Source organism: Gallinula chloropus (assembly GCF_964237585.1).
Source record: "Gallinula chloropus genome assembly, chromosome: 19".
Lineage (NCBI taxonomy): Eukaryota > Metazoa > Chordata > Aves > Gruiformes > Rallidae > Gallinula > Gallinula chloropus.
Window position 1 is genome coordinate 682,321 of NC_140104.1, and position 15,975 is coordinate 698,295.

The window sequence follows — 15,975 nt, forward strand, 5'->3', positions numbered from 1 at the left end:
CAGGGCTCCCCACACAACCCCGATTCTATCTCTCTCTTACAGACTGAGCCTCCTTCGTTGCAAGTAATGGCAGGTGTCTGCTGATCTGTACTCCCATGACAGGCTATCGCTGTGCGGGGTGATGTGAGGAGAGCGTGAGAGGCATAGGAATAAAGCCCAGAGCTACCTTTTCTGTGCTATATTATGACAGTGCACTTTCTCAGACCTCCCGTTTGCTCCTGCTGTACTGTCAGCTCTGAGCCTGGGGAAGACTCAAAGTAAGGTTTCTCTCTGTTAGCAGAGATTAGGCAGTAATGTGGCAAGGATGTGTGATAGAAGGTGATCCAGTGCCTCTTCCTGGCTGGCAGAGTTTAATGATGCTGAGAATTAAGTCTTTTGTCAGGTGATGTTTATTTCCTTACCTGCCCCGACTGCTCTGCAGCAGGGCTCTCCTCTTCCAGGAACTGACACCTGGCACACGATCCCATAGAGCTGTCACTGCACAGGAGACTTGGGAGATGCTGCGAGGAAGGTGCAGGCAATGGGCTGGCTTCAGGCTTTCTAGAGAGTCTCGGGCTGAGACACGACTGATGAAGGAGTCTGCGTGTCCAGACAGGGCTGGGGGTGAAAATAAAGAACACGCAGGGGGTTGGAGCTGGGGTGAGATGGCAAAGAGGGGTGGTGAGAAGCTGATGTGCAGTACGACAGACGTGGCAGTAGCTGTGTGCAGCCAGGAGATAGGGATGTACCTCGGAGGTGGTGGAAGGGGGGGGGAAGGAGAGGCTGAGTGAGAGCAGAAAAGAGCAAGGATGCTCTGAAGCAGCGTGGTGAAACTCTCCTGGGAGAAGATGGAGCAGCTGTTAGAGGAAAGGGAGTGAGTGCAAAGGGGTGAGGCTCATCCTTGCCTGAAACCCAGAGACTCGGCAGCCTCTCTGCAGGTAGTCTCATGTTTGGAGCTGGCTGCTGGCCTCTGCCCAGAGAGCTCCTCAGGGTGCGTGGGCAGGGGAGAGACTGCACGAAGTCTTGGGCTCCCTTTGGACTTCCAGCTGACAGAGAAGCTCTAACCACCCCTGTTCCTTCTGTGACAGGTGGCTGTGAAAAACAACATTGATGTCTTTTACTTCAGCTGCCTAATCCCTCTCAACGTGCTTTTTGTAGAAGATGGCAAAATGGGTGAGTGCCTCTAGGTCTGTGGTCAGCCTCCCTCAGCCAGACCGTGCTGGCCGTGCCCAGCTGGGTGCAGTTGTCCCGTGGCTGAGATTCACTTGTGCTGGGCCATGACCTTCACACCAGTGCATCCCAGCAGGCTGAATTAATCTGTAGTGCTTTGGTCTCCTGTCCCCTTTTGTCCTGTAACTCCAGTAAAAGGTACCTGAACCCCAGACTTCTGCTCTGACTCTTTCTGCCAGACAAGGGGTGATCTGTTTCCTTTGTAATTCATGTCACCTTTATTAAACTGTTGTTTTAATTGGCTGAGAAATTGCTGGAAAAGCAGCTTTCACTGACATAATCCTAAATGTGTGGGTCTCCTTCCTTCTTGTCATATCCCCCCTGTTCTTCAATTGTAAACAGCTCATACAGTAAAGAACTTCTTTGATTTGGGGGCTCCAAAATCCAAGCTTTGCTGCTTTTACAGTGAGACTGAGGTGGTTACAGGAGCAAATCCTGAATCTGACCACAACAGGGCAAAATGTGACCCAAAGATCTTTTGTGTGTCTACCTTGTATCGTTCTGGGGTGAATTAATGCTTCAGTCCTGCAAGGATCCAGGAGTGCTGATGATCTTTCTCATTTCTAGAGCGCCAGGTCTTCCTTGCAACATGGAAAGATATTCCAAATGAAAACGAGCTTCAGTTCCAGATTAAAGACTGTCACCTGAATGCTGGTGAGTACCTTAATTCTACCCTCCTGAGAGCACTTTAGGGGGACGGCCACCAGCCATCACCTTAACAGCATTGTCTGTGGCTAACAAAAAGGTGGGTATTGCACTTAAGAGCAGAACAGCTTTGGATCACAGGGCTTGTTTCAGTCAAAAGCTTTAGCTGGCACCCCATAAAACCACAGATTTTAGGTTTTACCTGTCTGCTTCATTTTGTACTGGACTTTAGTCTTGTTTTCTCTTTTATACTCTGCTTCTCTGCAAAGCTGCTCTTAAATAGAGCTGCATGTGGTGTTGGGGCTGTGCAGCAATCCTGTCCTGCTCCTGTGTGCTTCAGGCACAGTGGTACAGCCCTCTGCAGGCTCTAACCTATTGCATAATCCTGGGCCAGTCGCTTCACCTTTCAGCATCTTGCTTCTTTCTGTTGTGCAAGAGTGACCTGCACACACTGGGAGAGGTTTTGATGCCCATGGAGGACAGGCTGTGTGTGAAGAGCTTGGGGCTGCTGTTGGTAGCTGCTGTATCGATGCGTTTTGATCCCACTCGCTCCTGTTCTGCTCTGTTTAAGCCTTCTCGTTGCCTCTGTGATCATCCTGCTTGTACAGATGACCTTACTACTGCTGAAGGATGAGGGAGTGTGGAGAGAAAAAAACCCAAGTGGAATGGGGCCAGCGTAGCAGCTTTGCTCCTGTTCAAGAGGTTCTGGGCAGGAGCCAAGTGATGCTACCAAAAGCTGCTATGTTTCAGGGAGAAAGAAAGTGTCCCTATTGATTACAAACCCTGTAACCTTTTTATTCTCTGGGATCTGCTGTTTCACAATGAACACCCTCTTGCTTCAATTGCAGACAGAAACCATGGGTCTCTTTGTACTCGTAATTATTACTATTTTGGAATATAAAAGATGGAGCACGCAAGAGGGGGAAAAAATAGCAGCTGTTGGACCTTATGACTTGATTTCACTGTGGGGTTTCAAATGAGAACAACCTCTGTGCCTCCCCCAGTCCTCCCTCTGCTCCCGACTGCGCTTGGCATAGCCTCTCCCCTGCACTGCAGTGCTGCTGCCAGCAGTGCCTTCTGCCTCCGCCGTGCCCCAGCTGCACCATCCAGGGCCCTTTCTGGCTCGAGTCAGAAACGCTGGTAACGGCTCATGTTTGGTGCTGGAGTGTTGTGGTGCTGGCTGGATGGGAGAGGGAGGGGGGGGTTGGCTGGGAACATGAGCCTGGTGATCCTGCAGCCTGGCCTGTGCCCCCTTCTCCCTCCAGCAGAAAGCGTTTGAAATGGGGGGTGACAGGCAGTGCTCCCTGTTCAGGGAGGGTCCCGGCTCCCCAGGCCTGCTTGAGTTGGTGATTCTCAGAGCAGAACATGGTACTGGCTTGCAGGGAGAGCGTGGGGACACGGGGAGGCTTCTCTGCAGTGGTATCCGCAGCCGTTGCCAGGGCTCAGATGGGAAGAGGCACCTGTGGGTGGTTGAGTGAGAGCCCTGGGTGCAGTGCCTGTCCCCAGCGCGACCCCTCGCTCGGGGTGCTCGGGGGTGCAGGATCTGCCAGGCTCTCTGGCTTATGTACCGGAGAAAGTGGGTCACGTCTCATCAGCAGATTTCCAACACTTCCATCCACGAAGCTTCTGTGTGTGTGTTTCCGCTGCTGACACCTCCTCCCTCCCGTGCCTATACCCCCGTTTCCTTCCTTGACCAGCTGGGCTTCTCCGAGGAGCAGGCCAATAGCTTGCAGGAGGGGAAGCTAGGGAAATCTTGTGTGCTTGCCTCAGTGCCCTGTATCTTAACCAGCAATGATGCAATACTCAGTCTGCTGCTCGCCTTGATTTCAGCTAAGCAGTAACCTCCTCCAGTACAGACCATCCTAGCAGCATCTAGTCTGTCTGTACAAGTATCAGCCAAGCCCCAAATCCCCTGGAGGGATGGGCTTCCAGCATCCTCTCGCAGTGTGCTGGTGGTGCACACCAGGGCAGAGGCCAAGTGAGCTGGATGAGCTCTGATAACGACTGAATCCATCTTGCTGTGAGCTTATACCAGAGCAGGGCTGTGTGCCTGCCCGGCCACGTGCCACAGTGGGGCAATAATCTCTCAGGATTCACAGTTCTGTTTGCTTAAATCCAGTGAAATTAGCCTTGTTTTCAGGCACCTCCTTTTTATAATCAAGAACAGCAGCTCTGTGTTGGGTATAAAATCTTTGGGAACTCGATCCTTGTGGAGGAAAGGCGGGTTCATGTTCAAAAGGCTCTCTTGCAGGAGGTGTCTGAGCAGAACAAAGCACACAGCCCGGCTGTGGGCACGTCCGTTGTTCACCGATGAAGCGCTGAGGTGCACCCCGTGTGCCGCGGCACAACTGTGCCGAACGGAATCTGCGGGTTCCAGCGGCTCCTGACTAAAGCTCAGGAGGTTTTGGGGGGTTGTGGCAACCCTCTGGCGCTGAGGAAAAGCTGCTCAGTGCCGCTGGCTCCGCAGAGACGCGCGGCCGCTGTGGGAATCGTCACCCCTCCTCTCCGCCCGCTCCCACCAGTACTTCATGGCCAGCGTGAGCCCACCCCCTTGGTGGAGAGTTGCCGGTGAGGCTCGGGGACACACTGCACCATTCATGCTTCGGTCTAACCCGTCCCAGCCCAGTGACGCCAGTTCAGCTGTGGTCTAAAAATACCTCTGCTCCCAGCCGCCGTGCCCTGATCGCAGCCCCGCCAGCCGCTCCCGTAGCCGCGCGCTGCGCAGGCTGAGGTGGATGGAGCAGAGATGCCGAACGGTGCACGGCTGCTGCTGGGGTCTTGCGGCTGGGCCCCTGTGTGGCTTCCCTTAGCTGCAACCAGCCTTTGCTTCCCGAGCACTCGGATCTGCGCTGTCCCTGCGCCACGTGGGAAGCGGGGCTGGAGTCCTGTGCAGACACACAGGAGGCCTGGCCCAGCAGCTGAGCAGGGGCTGCTGGGTTTCTTCAATGGAGAAAGGGAATTTTTACTGTCTTTTTCTTTAAACCAAAGGGAGGTGGGCTCAGCACAGGGGTTTTTAGGGGGCAGGGGTTTACCTATCAAGGCAGCAGCTTGTGTGCTTCTTGTACAGCCAGGGCTGGCCGGCTGGCACTGTGCAACAGTCACCTCACAGCACCTCTGGTGTGAACTGCAGGCTTCTCCACAGGTTATTTACTTTGTTCCTTCAAATGAAAAGGAACTAAGCGTGGTCCATCAGCAGAGATGTTTCTGCATGGGTCTGTGCTCCCCAGCCTTTGTCTCAAATCCTGTGCCCAGGAGGGAAGCCAAATGGGATTGGCTTGAGCTTTTATGGCTTGCAATGGGGATGGCAGGAGAAGCTCCAGTCCCTGGCAGCTCACCCCTAACAGGGCATGGAACAACCAGAATCTTGGCTGCTGTAGGTGGCCCAAAGCACCACAGGCTGAAGCCCAGGAGAAGGTGCCAGGCTGGGGGTGAGGAGCAGGTACCCTTAAATGGTACCCTTGCCATTCTGATCCCTGTCTCCACTATTTTTCTTTCAAACTAAAGCAAATCCTGGACCCCCCGAAGATATTCCCATGGTTCCAAGTGACTTGGTGAGAGATGAGATGCTTATTTCTGGATGAGGGATTTGGGGGTTGCATTCCCAGCAGTGAGAGCTGGCACCGACCTGGGGCTGGAGCCGTGTCACCATGGAGGAGCGAGTCTCTGGAGTTGTGTGGTGGGGTTGAGGTGTATTTAGGATGCACTGCACATCTTGAATGAATTAGAGCTCCATTTCATGCATCTGCCTCTTAGGAAGCTGTTGTGATGACAGTGCTATGGAGAAAGCCATATTCAGAGACACAACTTGCAATGAAAACGCAAGGCCATGGTTATACCCCAGCATTCTCATCTCTTATGAATCCAGTGCTAAATTAATTGATTTGGGGTTTTTTTAATGAAAATATAAGAAAAGTGCATGAAGATACATCTGTGGACTGTTAGGGCTCAAGTAATTTGGGTGCTGCTGGTGCTGCTCTGCCAGCCAGGGCTTCCCCTGTGACTGAACTGAGCCAGAGCTCGGGCTGCCTTGCTTGTGCTGTTTTCCCAAGATGCTAAGTTTGATGAAACTGTAAAGGATCACTGTACAAAGCTGAGAGATGCAACTCAGATTAGCTAAATGTTTCTCTTTTTATAAATTCTGCTTACCCAGACCCACAGAGTGAAGGAGGACAGGCTGACTTGCACGTGGAGCCTGGATGCCATTAAGCAGGAGGCAGTTAGTTGCTGTGCTGGTCAGCAGTTCAGGAACTTTGGGTTTGCTTATTGACAGGTCACAGTTTGGTGTGAATCAGCAGCTTTAGTGCTTGGAGCTGAATGGGGCTTTATTGCTATGCAGTGGCCACTTCAATCCCGTCCCCCCCAAGTAATTTGCTGGTGATAGAACAAAGAATAATTGGATTTTCTTGCTGGAACAACCTGGGACACGGTGGTATGCAAGCTTCCCTGGCAAGTTTTTCACTATATGTGAATCTAGTCACCTGATGGTTTAATATGTTGTAGAACCTGTTCATATTGCCCGTGTTGGAAGTGAATGTACTGTCATAATAGTGACCAGAGTGAATCCCCACTGGATCCGCGTCCAGAGGTGGGTTTGGGGTTTGAATTCAGCTCTTGGCTGGACACTCAGATCTGTTCCAGTGTTACTAGAAGCAGCATGGGGATGTTTTCACCTAATGCAGTATAAAACACAGGGATTCAGTTTCAGTTCCTGATGTCCAGCGCTCGGTGCAGACTGCTGAGTCTGGGGTCAGAGGTGCTGGTGTTGGTTCTGAGTTGTGCACGTCCCTTGTGAACACTCCTGTGGCTGCCAAGTGCTTCCCTTGGCTGAGTTTGGAAATGGAATTCTTCATCTGTATGGGTAGAAGGTTTAGACATGTCTCTTGCTTTACCTAGCAGGAAAGTGCTGGTGAAAAGAACTGGCTTACTTCAGTGCCAGGGAGCAGATCTTGCCCGTCGGTTCCTCCCCGTGTGCCTGTGTTTCCACCTGGGAGGTTTAGTTGTTGGACTGAGGTGGGGTTAAGAATTTTGTTTAGAAAGGAGAAAGAAAACAAACAAAACTCCTCAAACAGACCAAAAGAACTCCAAACCAACCAACCAAAAAAAAACCCCAGCCCTGAAAGCTGCAGTGCTGCCAGAGGCTCCCTGGGCTGGGTGTTGGGGGGATCGTTATGTCATGCTTCAGGGAGGTTTGGACAATAAGCCAAAAGAAGCCGCCCTGCAGAAAGTTGCTTGGCAAGGTGGGATGTGGGCTGTGCTGTCTCACAGCAGTGCTGGTGTGGCCCTGGCTTGCAGAGTCACCAGGCTGGAGATGCTTGCCCAGGCCAGCCCAGCTCAGCTCTCCTCCCGCCTGTGCCAGGCGCTGGTGGGGCTTTGGTGGGTGCTGCGCTCTGGCTCGGCAGCCAGCAGCCTTGCCCAGAGCTGAGCTGAGCGCTCTGCTCCCAGCAAGGATCTGCCTTTTTTCCTTTTCCTTTTTTTTCCCAGGCTGTGCTGTCACATGGCATTAGTGGTCCTGCCTTCAGCCAGGCTCAGCCTGGCACTGTTGCTTAGCAACTCTGCCCGATCTCCAAAATCCTGACACTGGGGAGCACAGCAGAGATGGGAGCTGCTACCCTGGGGGGAGAAGGGGTAGACTCACCAGTCCCCAAATCTGTGCTGAGAGAAGGGGCAGGAGGAGTCAGGCGAGCTGAGCATCAGCACTTCAGCCTGCTCTCAGTTGCTCCAGGTGTCTGGCTGAGAGCGGATATGTTTTGTAGGGTTCCTTGCACGCTTGGGGTAGCTGAGATCAGACCAGGTGGCAGAAAACAGGAGCTTGCTCTGCCTCAGTTTCCCTCCCTATACCCCTCTACAGTCAGTTGTGGGGCAGGAGAAAGACCAGGAAGGGTGGCAAGAGGTGATGCCAGACTGGAGCTCTGCCCCCTTGGCTGTTTCCATCCCTGTGCCTGACAGCAGCCCACATCCCTGCACAGAAACCTGCCCCACAGCAGAGACAGTGACAGTTGCAAGAGGTGCCATCTCACAGCTGAAAGCTTTGGTGGAGGAGCTCTGCAGCCCCACCTTGCCCGCTGTGCCCCCAAAGCAGCTCCCCTCCCCTGTGCTCACACTGTGTGATGGGGTAGCAGCCCCATGGCTGTGAAAATCCCAGCTTCCCGCTTGCAGCCTTGCTTCTGACCCTGTTCCCACGCTCCCCAGGGAATGCCTCTGCCCTGACAGCATCCCCCGGCACAGGGGGAGGCTGCTGCCTGCTCCTGGAGAAAGTCTCAGCCCCTGGCTGGCACTTGCCCTTCTAGGATGCATGTCCAGAGGGGCTTCAGACCAGTGAGCTTTAACCTCAGCCTGTTTAAACTGAGCGAACAACATCCCATTTAATACCAACATCTCTTGCAAACAAGGATGTGCCCTGAGCCATCACTTGTGCTGAGCACAAACAAAGCCCCAGAGACTGCTCCCTCAGGCCAGGGGGGTGTGAGGAGGTGGGGATTTGGGCTTCATCCCTAGCTGGTGGTGTGCCTGCAGCACGGTGGCTCCCAGCTGTGCTCCCTGGACTGGACTGCTCTGTGTCGCCCGTCTCCCTGGTCTGGGTGAGTTTGCTGTACAGAGGAGAGGTGGGAGGAGGAGACAGAGGGAATGAGGGGTTTTTAAGCAAAGGATCTCATTAGTTACTTATATCTGCCAGTTTCCATAGTAACTGAGGAAGAGAGGAAACCTAAATCTGAGTGTGTCTGGATGCCTGAACCCTCCTCAACCTGCGCGCAGCCGCTCTGGAGCCTGAGGAGTGAAGGGGTTCAGCCCGGCCACGGGCACGGGGTCCAGCTGCCCCTGGAGCTGCTCCACAGCTCTGGTCACCAGCGCTGCCCCGGGGAGAGGCAGTGGGTCCAGGTCTCTGCAGCATTCATGGGGCCCTTTCTCTCCTGCTTTTACCATTCCCTGGTACCTGAACAGCCTCTGCTGCCCGCTCTCCCATCCCTCCGTGCACCGGCACAGACTCGTGTCCCTTCTCAAATCCAGGGCTGTTGCTGGTGGATGACAGCGTTTGGAAGAGCTGCTGCCCTGCTCCTTGTCATCCTTGCCATGGATCCCACATTCCCAGTCTCCTGGATTTCAGGGCAGCTCCGTGTAAGGCTCACCCCTGCTCTGTCAGAAGTGCTGACCTGCTGCTAATGGCCCAGCAAAGGCAGGAGGTTCCTCCCCAGGCCCAGCAGAAAGCTTGAAGGGGCTGGATGTCTCCTGCTGGGCACCAGGAATGGGAATTTACCCTTGCTGCTTATCAGGCATGGAGTATCCTCACTGAGTCTTCCACCCAAAGTGTGAACGTGCCCCTTCTGCTGGCACCCAGGGGCTGGGGTTTGCCCTGCTCTGTGCTGAGAAACCCTTTGCCATCCAGAGGCTGCTGCTTTGGGTCTTTGTTCTGCATATTTGCTTCTGTTCTTCTTTCTTTGAAAGGTCCCTTAACAAAAGGAGAGGATTTTTACCACCTTGTAGGACGTTGCTTTGGCCAGAGGCCTGTGTGAGGTGAGGGGGAGAGCAGGAGGGAGCTGCCATGGTTGGGACAGGACTGCAGAACCAGTCTCAGGCAGTGATCTTTCATCTTTGGCTGCCTCCAGATTATCTCCATGAGGTTATAGGCAGAGCAGAGTCCTCTTGCCCTCTGAGCTGCAGGCTCTCACCTTGGTGAAGCCAGTAAGACCTGAGTGACCCAGAGCAGGAAGGGAAAGCCCTGCAAGAAGACCACAGCCTGGTGGGAGTGAGACAGGCCCACAGGAGCGAAGTGGAGCTTCTTTCTCCTTGTGTCATGTCTGGTCCTGTCCCTGGGGAAAGCTCTGGGACAGAGGTCAGTGCCTCCCAGGACGGCTCCTGGGCTCTCCTGGCCCCACAGATGAGGAACCTGAATTAACACACGTGTTTCTTCCCTTCTCTCTGAAGACACTGTCTCCAGCAAACTGCAGAACAACAACGTCTACACCATTGCCAAGAGGAACGTGGAGGGTCAGGACATGCTCTACCAGTCTCTGAAACTCACCAACGGAATCTGGATCTTGGCTGAGCTTCGCATTCAGCCGGGGAACCCGAACTACACGGTGAGGCACCTCCCTGCTGGGCCTAATGCGTTTGTTTTGGGGAGATCCTGTTAATTGGACTGGGGGGTGGGTAGGAATGCCCACTGAACTGGGAAAAAAGTGAGAGAAACAACAGAATCGCGCTGCTCTGTTCCCAGTGAGCTGGGATAATGCCCACTCAGCAATGAGCAGCCACTTGCCAAGGTTACCCAGAGATAAAGCCAAGAGCCATTAGTGAGAAAGCATTGCCAGGACACCCTTCCCCCTCTCATAAACAAGGAGGAATTGATGCCCTGCTGCGTTCCTGCAGCGGAGACCGGCTGGCTGCGTGTCGGAGCCTCTTTGGCCTCATGCTGGCATCAACCCATGGCTGGTGGGAAGGGGCGATCTGTCCTGCCTGGTGCCCCCGTGTCACTGTTCTCTTGGCTTCTGCTCCCCCTCTGAGCACCCGTGTGTCTGTCTGAGCATCCTGCTGTCATTGGATTTTATCTTCTGTTGGAAGCTGTTCCAGGAGCTTCAAGAGATATTCATGGTCTGGGGGCCTGTGGGGTGAAAGCTAGTGTTGGAGGTGATTTACAGTGTTTGCACAAGGATTGATGCCACGAGCTTCATCTCAGCCTGATCCTTGCTTTAGACAGGGGTGACAGCCAAGTCTCTGTCCATCAGGACTGAGCTGCTGTGCTTGGGCTGTGATTTACAATGTGAGAGCGAGTCCCTTGTCTCAGGGTCCAGGGCAATGTCCCCTTCCTTCATGCCTAAAGAGGTCCCTATGGTTAAGGAATCTGGGAACCCCATGGCAGGACTTTACCTTCATGTATCTCCTCCTGCTTGTAGCAGGCTCTGAAAAGGTGTTGGTGAGGAATGAACCAGTGCCCAGGAGAAATACTCATCGTTTAGGGCTACAAAGGGGATGAAGGGCCTGGAGCATCTCCCCTGTGAGGAGAGGCTGAGTGAGCTGGGGCTGTTCAGCCTGGAGAGAAGAGACTGAGAGGGGATCTGATCAGTGGGTATCAATAGCTGAAGGGTGGGACACAGGGGGCCATGGGCAGCCTCTGCTCAGTGTCTGTGGGGACAGGACAAGGGGCGATGGGCTCAAGCTGGAGCACAGGGAGTTCCCCCCAATGTGGGGAAGAACTTCTTCCCAGTGAGGGTGAGGGAGCCCTGGGACAGGCTGCCCAGGGGGTGTGGAGTCTCCTTCTCTGGAGAGATTCCAGCCCCGTCTGGACACCGCCCTGTGTGCCCTGTCCTGGGGACCCTGTTTGGGCAGGGGGTGGGACCCCATGGGCTCTGGGGTCCCTTCCTGCCCCGACAGCTCTGTGAATTCCATGAATCGGTCACACCCACGATCTGTCCAACCCATGCTGCAGGTCAGACACTTCCAGTTGCCTTCGTGGAGGTGGTAGGAAGCTCCTGCCCTCCTTCCCACCACCGCTAACCTCTCCTCTCCTCCTCTCTGCAGCTCTCCCTCAAATGCCGAGCCCCTGAAGTGTCCCAGTACATCTACCAGGCCTACGATGCCATCTTGAAAAACTAACAGGAGATCAGCCTGTGCCTCGCCCTGCAGAAGGAGGGGGGAAAAGGGGTCCCCAGGTCCTCCTTCACCACTAGCGCGGGGAAAAGCACTCTTAACTGGAAGCAGCTGTATTCGTGTGTAGGATTTCAGTCAAAGGCACTGATTAAACAAGGTAGCAATTAGTATCCACGTGCTAATGATGATAGGGAACAAACCCCTTTGATATTTTTAGCGTCCATGGAGTTTGTAACCACTGCTTCTCACTCCTGCCCCGTCCCCTCGCCCCTCACTCGTCCCTTCTCGTGGGCTTCTCCATTTTGTGCCAACGTTCAGTGTTTTCTAATTGGCTTTAGGCATCGTTAGGGTTTTGTAACATCCTGCTCACTGGGGGAACCCAACCCAAGCGACACCCACCCGGCGGCTCATTACAACAAGGCAAGAGTGTTGAAAACAACAGACACTGCACTTTATTTGATATTTTTGTACCTTTTTCTTTTCCTTGAGTTTTTCTATTGTAATTGGCTCAAAGGGAAGGTGATTCCAAGGGAGCATTGGGAGCCTGGCAGGGACGTCGGGCTCTAGCAGGGCAGCACAGCCTCAGAACCAGGACCAGAGCCCTCGGTTCGGTCCGTGGAGGCGGATGGAGCCCTGGAGAGGGTTTTTTATTACACTTGTGGGCAGACTCGGCTCTGCTTTTGATGGTGTGCTTTCACTCCACCCAGCTCCCCTGCCTCATCAGCTGCTGATTTGAGAAGCCAGGCCGCTCTTGTGTGGGGAGGAGCCGTGCACCTACATTGGTCATGGGACAGCAGAGGCTGTAGCCAGGGTACCCAGCCACTTGTGGAGCAGAAGGTTCTGCCAGAGCTCTGGGTCTGGTCTCTGTCCTCGCCCACCCGCAGCCTCTCTTCTTCTTTCCGTGCCTGCTCGGCCGCGCTGCCTTCTCAGCCATGGCCCTTGCTGTGCCACCCTCGCCCCGCGCGGTGCGAGCCCCCATGATCCCCGAGCCTCCCAGGGGTAGAGCCCAGCCTGGCAGTGCTGCTTCTCTGCCGGGGCTGCAGGTGGTGGCCGTGTCCCTAGGGCGAGGGGCTGCTGCTGGCAGGGTCCCGGGGTGCTGCGGGGAGCAGCACGGCTCTCCCTGCTCCCCTGCTATGCCCCAAACCCGGGCCAAGGCACGATGGGGGGTGGTGTGGGCTCGGTGGTGGTCACAGCTTGGCTCTTCGTGCCCAGAGGCAGGTGGTGAGGAGGGCATGTCAGGTTCCTGCTCTCACCCCCTGCCCCAAGCAGCCCCATGCTCTGACCCTGCTTTTCCTTACCCATCCTTAGGGCCAGCACTGCTTCCTCTTCCAGCCCGTGGCCTCACCACGTTGCAACCACTAAGTGCTGTGGCACCAGCAGTGAAAGCAAAGCCTCTTGCATGTCCTTGCTCTATCCATAGCTTGTCCTGCTTCAGCCAAGCCACTGACCAGCCCGGCTTCACCCTCCCCAGCATGCTCTGACGCCAGCTCCCCGCCCCGCAGCGAGCAAAGCTCTTGTGCACAGCAACCCCCATGTTGTCTTTTTAGATGCCACATTTAAAGTCAATCGATGTTTTACGGTGGGAGATGGTTGGTTCATCGGGGCTTTGGCACTATCTGCAGCCAGGGAGTCAGGGAAAAGGTCACGATGCCCAGGAAGAGACTCCAGTGGGGCCTGGGAGCTGCAGGACCCCAGGGGAAGGTGGGGTCCCTGTGTGGGAACCCCTGTGCTGGGGAGAAAGTGGGGCAGAGCTGGAGCAATCCAGCCCTTGAGCCCTGCCCACGTGTGCTGGGAGGTGATTTGCTCTAAGCCCTGCGGGGACACCGAGAAAATCATTAACGGAGCAATTAATGAAGCATCAGTGGTGCTGAGCACAGTGCTGCCTCGGGGCAGGGAGGAGGGGGCAGAGGGTCAGGAACAACCAACCTTCCCTGCGCTACCAGCCACGCAGCTCCCATGCAGGGAGGGGGATGCTGAGCACCCCCTTCTCTTGCCTGATCCCCTCCCAGCTCTCTGGGGTGCAGGTGCCTGCGCTGGGGGCAGAGCCCGTGCCCGGGCTCGGTCGGTCAGTGCTGTCTCGCCCTTCTCTCCTCTCCCACTGCCGCTCGCTCGAGTGTTCCCTGCGTAGTTGTTGCTCTTCAGGCTTTACCTGCCATCCGTGTCAATAAACTCATTTCCACGATGCTGTGGCTCTGCGTGGCTCTGTGGGGCTGGGAGGGGATCCAGTTCCCCTGCCTTTGGCCCCGGCAGCCGGAGCAGGCAGGGGTGAAGGCTGGGTTTGGTGGGATTCGCTCACTGGGAGCCCTTCATTCTCTCTTCTCCTGTCACTGTTCCACAGCCCCCTGAGCTGGGGGCTCACAGGGTGAGGAGGCAACAAGCATCCTTAGTCCTCTGGCTGCTGCTCTGTTCCCATCTCACAGGGCAGCATGGGAAGGGCACGTGGTACCCAGCACAGTCTGAAGAGGAGCAGGAGGAAGATGGATGTACCCGTGTAGCCCTTCCTGGGCCCCAGGTGGGGTTTGTGTAACATGACCTGCTTTCCCTGGAAGAAAATGAAAGGGCTGTATGAGTCAGTGATGTATTTGGATTGCTCTGGACCAGGGCTGGGTTCTCCCAGAGGATTTTGCCATCACTGTGGTCTTGTCTTGGGCAGGATGGATTGGGCTGCGAGAACTCTGTACCAGGCTGGAGCTGGGCTCGGGCAGCCCTGAATTCGGCCCTCAAAGTGGCCAGAAATGCAGCTGGAGGAGATTTGGGAGGTGCTGGGGCCAGCTCCAGCAGCGTGGCTCTTCCTCCCACATGGAGATGGGCGGCAGGTGCTGTATCAGCCGGTGCTGCCCTGCACGGGGGTGTTAGAAACTGGTGTGAGCATCTGGCAGTAACAGTGCCAGGCTGGCCTGGGGTCACTGTTACTGCTTTGTGTCCCTTCGTGCACCCCTGATGTGCCAGGGGTGGGCTGCACGCCCCTGGGGGGGGATGGGTTGGGATTGTTCCTCACTGTGGGTCGGCTGCTGATGCTGGGCCAACAGGAGCAAAAGCTGCCGCAGGCTCATCGGTGTGAGCTGCTGCCCCGTTTGTGCCTCATGGCAAAGGGAAAGGTTTCTTCTTCCCTGCCCCTTCTGCCAGGGGCTCCTTGGGGAGAAATTGGTCTTTCCTGCTGCTCTGGGTTTGCGGGGACACACCAACCCACGCTGTCCCTTCCAAACTGGGTGTGCTTCCTTGGCCTCAGGGCACACAGCTGATGCTGCAGACTGGGTTCCCAAAGCCTTCCCCATTTCTGAGGCCCAGACTGGGGGGCTCCTTACTGCTCTGGCTGGAGCTGGCCCCAGCCCTGATGGGCCGGGTGGGCTCCCCAACCCCCCAGCTGCTCCTGCCAGCCTTGCACGCATCCTGCTCCGTGCCTCTGGGTGTGCTAAGGGCCGGCACAGGGTGACAGCAGGTCCCCAAGCCCATGGTGCAGCATGGGGGGGAGGCAGGGGCTCTGACCACAGACACCCCCCCAGCCATCAGCCTTGCTTGTCCCCGCTGCCGCCTGCGTGCCAGGACACGGGAGCTCTGTGATGGATTTTTAGGTCTGTCAGTCTCCTGTCGCTGCGGCTGGGCTAAGCCTCGCAGCCAGCGGGGACGTGCCAGGATCCAGCCCCTCCCCCCCTCCCCTCCCCCCTCCCTCGTATATTAAATTTCACAAATAAAACTGCAAGTGAAGAGCATCTCAGCACAAACTGCTAAAAATAGCCCCCAGGCTGGAGCCTGGATTGTGCCGGCGAGTTCACGTGCAGCCCCGATCCTTGCCCCCTCCAGAAACATCCCAGGGCTCAGGGCCGCTGATGAGGGGGGAGAGGGGGCTGGGGGAGGCCGAGCAGCATCTAGGGCTGGTAATGACCCCCAGGGACACCGAAACATCTCCCTGGTATCAAGCAGCTCTGCAGGGAAATAAACTCCAACCTCCGAGCGCCCGGGTGTAGCGAGAGACACGGGAGCGGGGCTCTGGCTCCCGTTGCGGGCAGCGCGCGCAGCCCCAGCCTTGGTGCCTGCTGTGTGAGGGCTGCCCTGGCCTTTGCCAGCTGCCCTTGCTCCCTCCCCGAGCTGCAGGGCTGTGTCTGCTGTCACCTTTCCCCCCAGCAAGGATATGGCAGTGTGTTTCCACTGGTACCCCCCTGCTCACCCTGGAGATGATGCTTTTCCTGGCCGAAGGGGCTGTCAGGGCCGGGGGGGCCTGGCTGTGCCGTGGCCGGTGTTCAGGCACAGCCAAGCGTGTGTGATCACAGCCACGCACGCAGGGACACCCTGGTGCTTCCTGGTGTCACGGTGAGCTGGAGCAGGGTTTGGGGTCTGTGTTGAGGAGCAGAGAGGCACAGGAGTCCAGCAGCAGCGTGTTAGGAGGGCCTGGACCACGTTCCCTCGAGGTGTGACCAGCATCTTCCTCACCATCCGGCACACAGGTAAATGCACAGTGGGGGGATCCCAAAAATGTAGGTGCTGCAAAGGAAACATCCCTTCCTTGGTAGGGCCTGGCACCACCCCGAACTGAGAGCACCC

At 55.9% G+C, this 15,975-nt stretch overlaps 1 protein-coding gene across 1 annotated transcript in view; it reads left to right on the forward strand.

The window, feature by feature from the left end:
• AP2B1 (adaptor related protein complex 2 subunit beta 1) overlaps positions 1–13,612 on the forward strand; it is a 74,563-nt gene extending 60,951 nt beyond the window's left edge. The window contains exons 19-22 of the mRNA XM_084272906.1: positions 1,068–1,152; positions 1,777–1,863; positions 9,775–9,929; positions 11,368–13,612. Coding sequence (XP_084129032.1) covers positions 1,068–1,152; positions 1,777–1,863; positions 9,775–9,929; positions 11,368–11,442 — 402 coding nt within the window. The 3' untranslated portion in view covers positions 11,443–13,612. The remainder of the gene's footprint in view (positions 1–1,067; positions 1,153–1,776; positions 1,864–9,774; positions 9,930–11,367) is intronic.
• Positions 13,613–15,975: the final 2,363 nt, after the last annotated feature.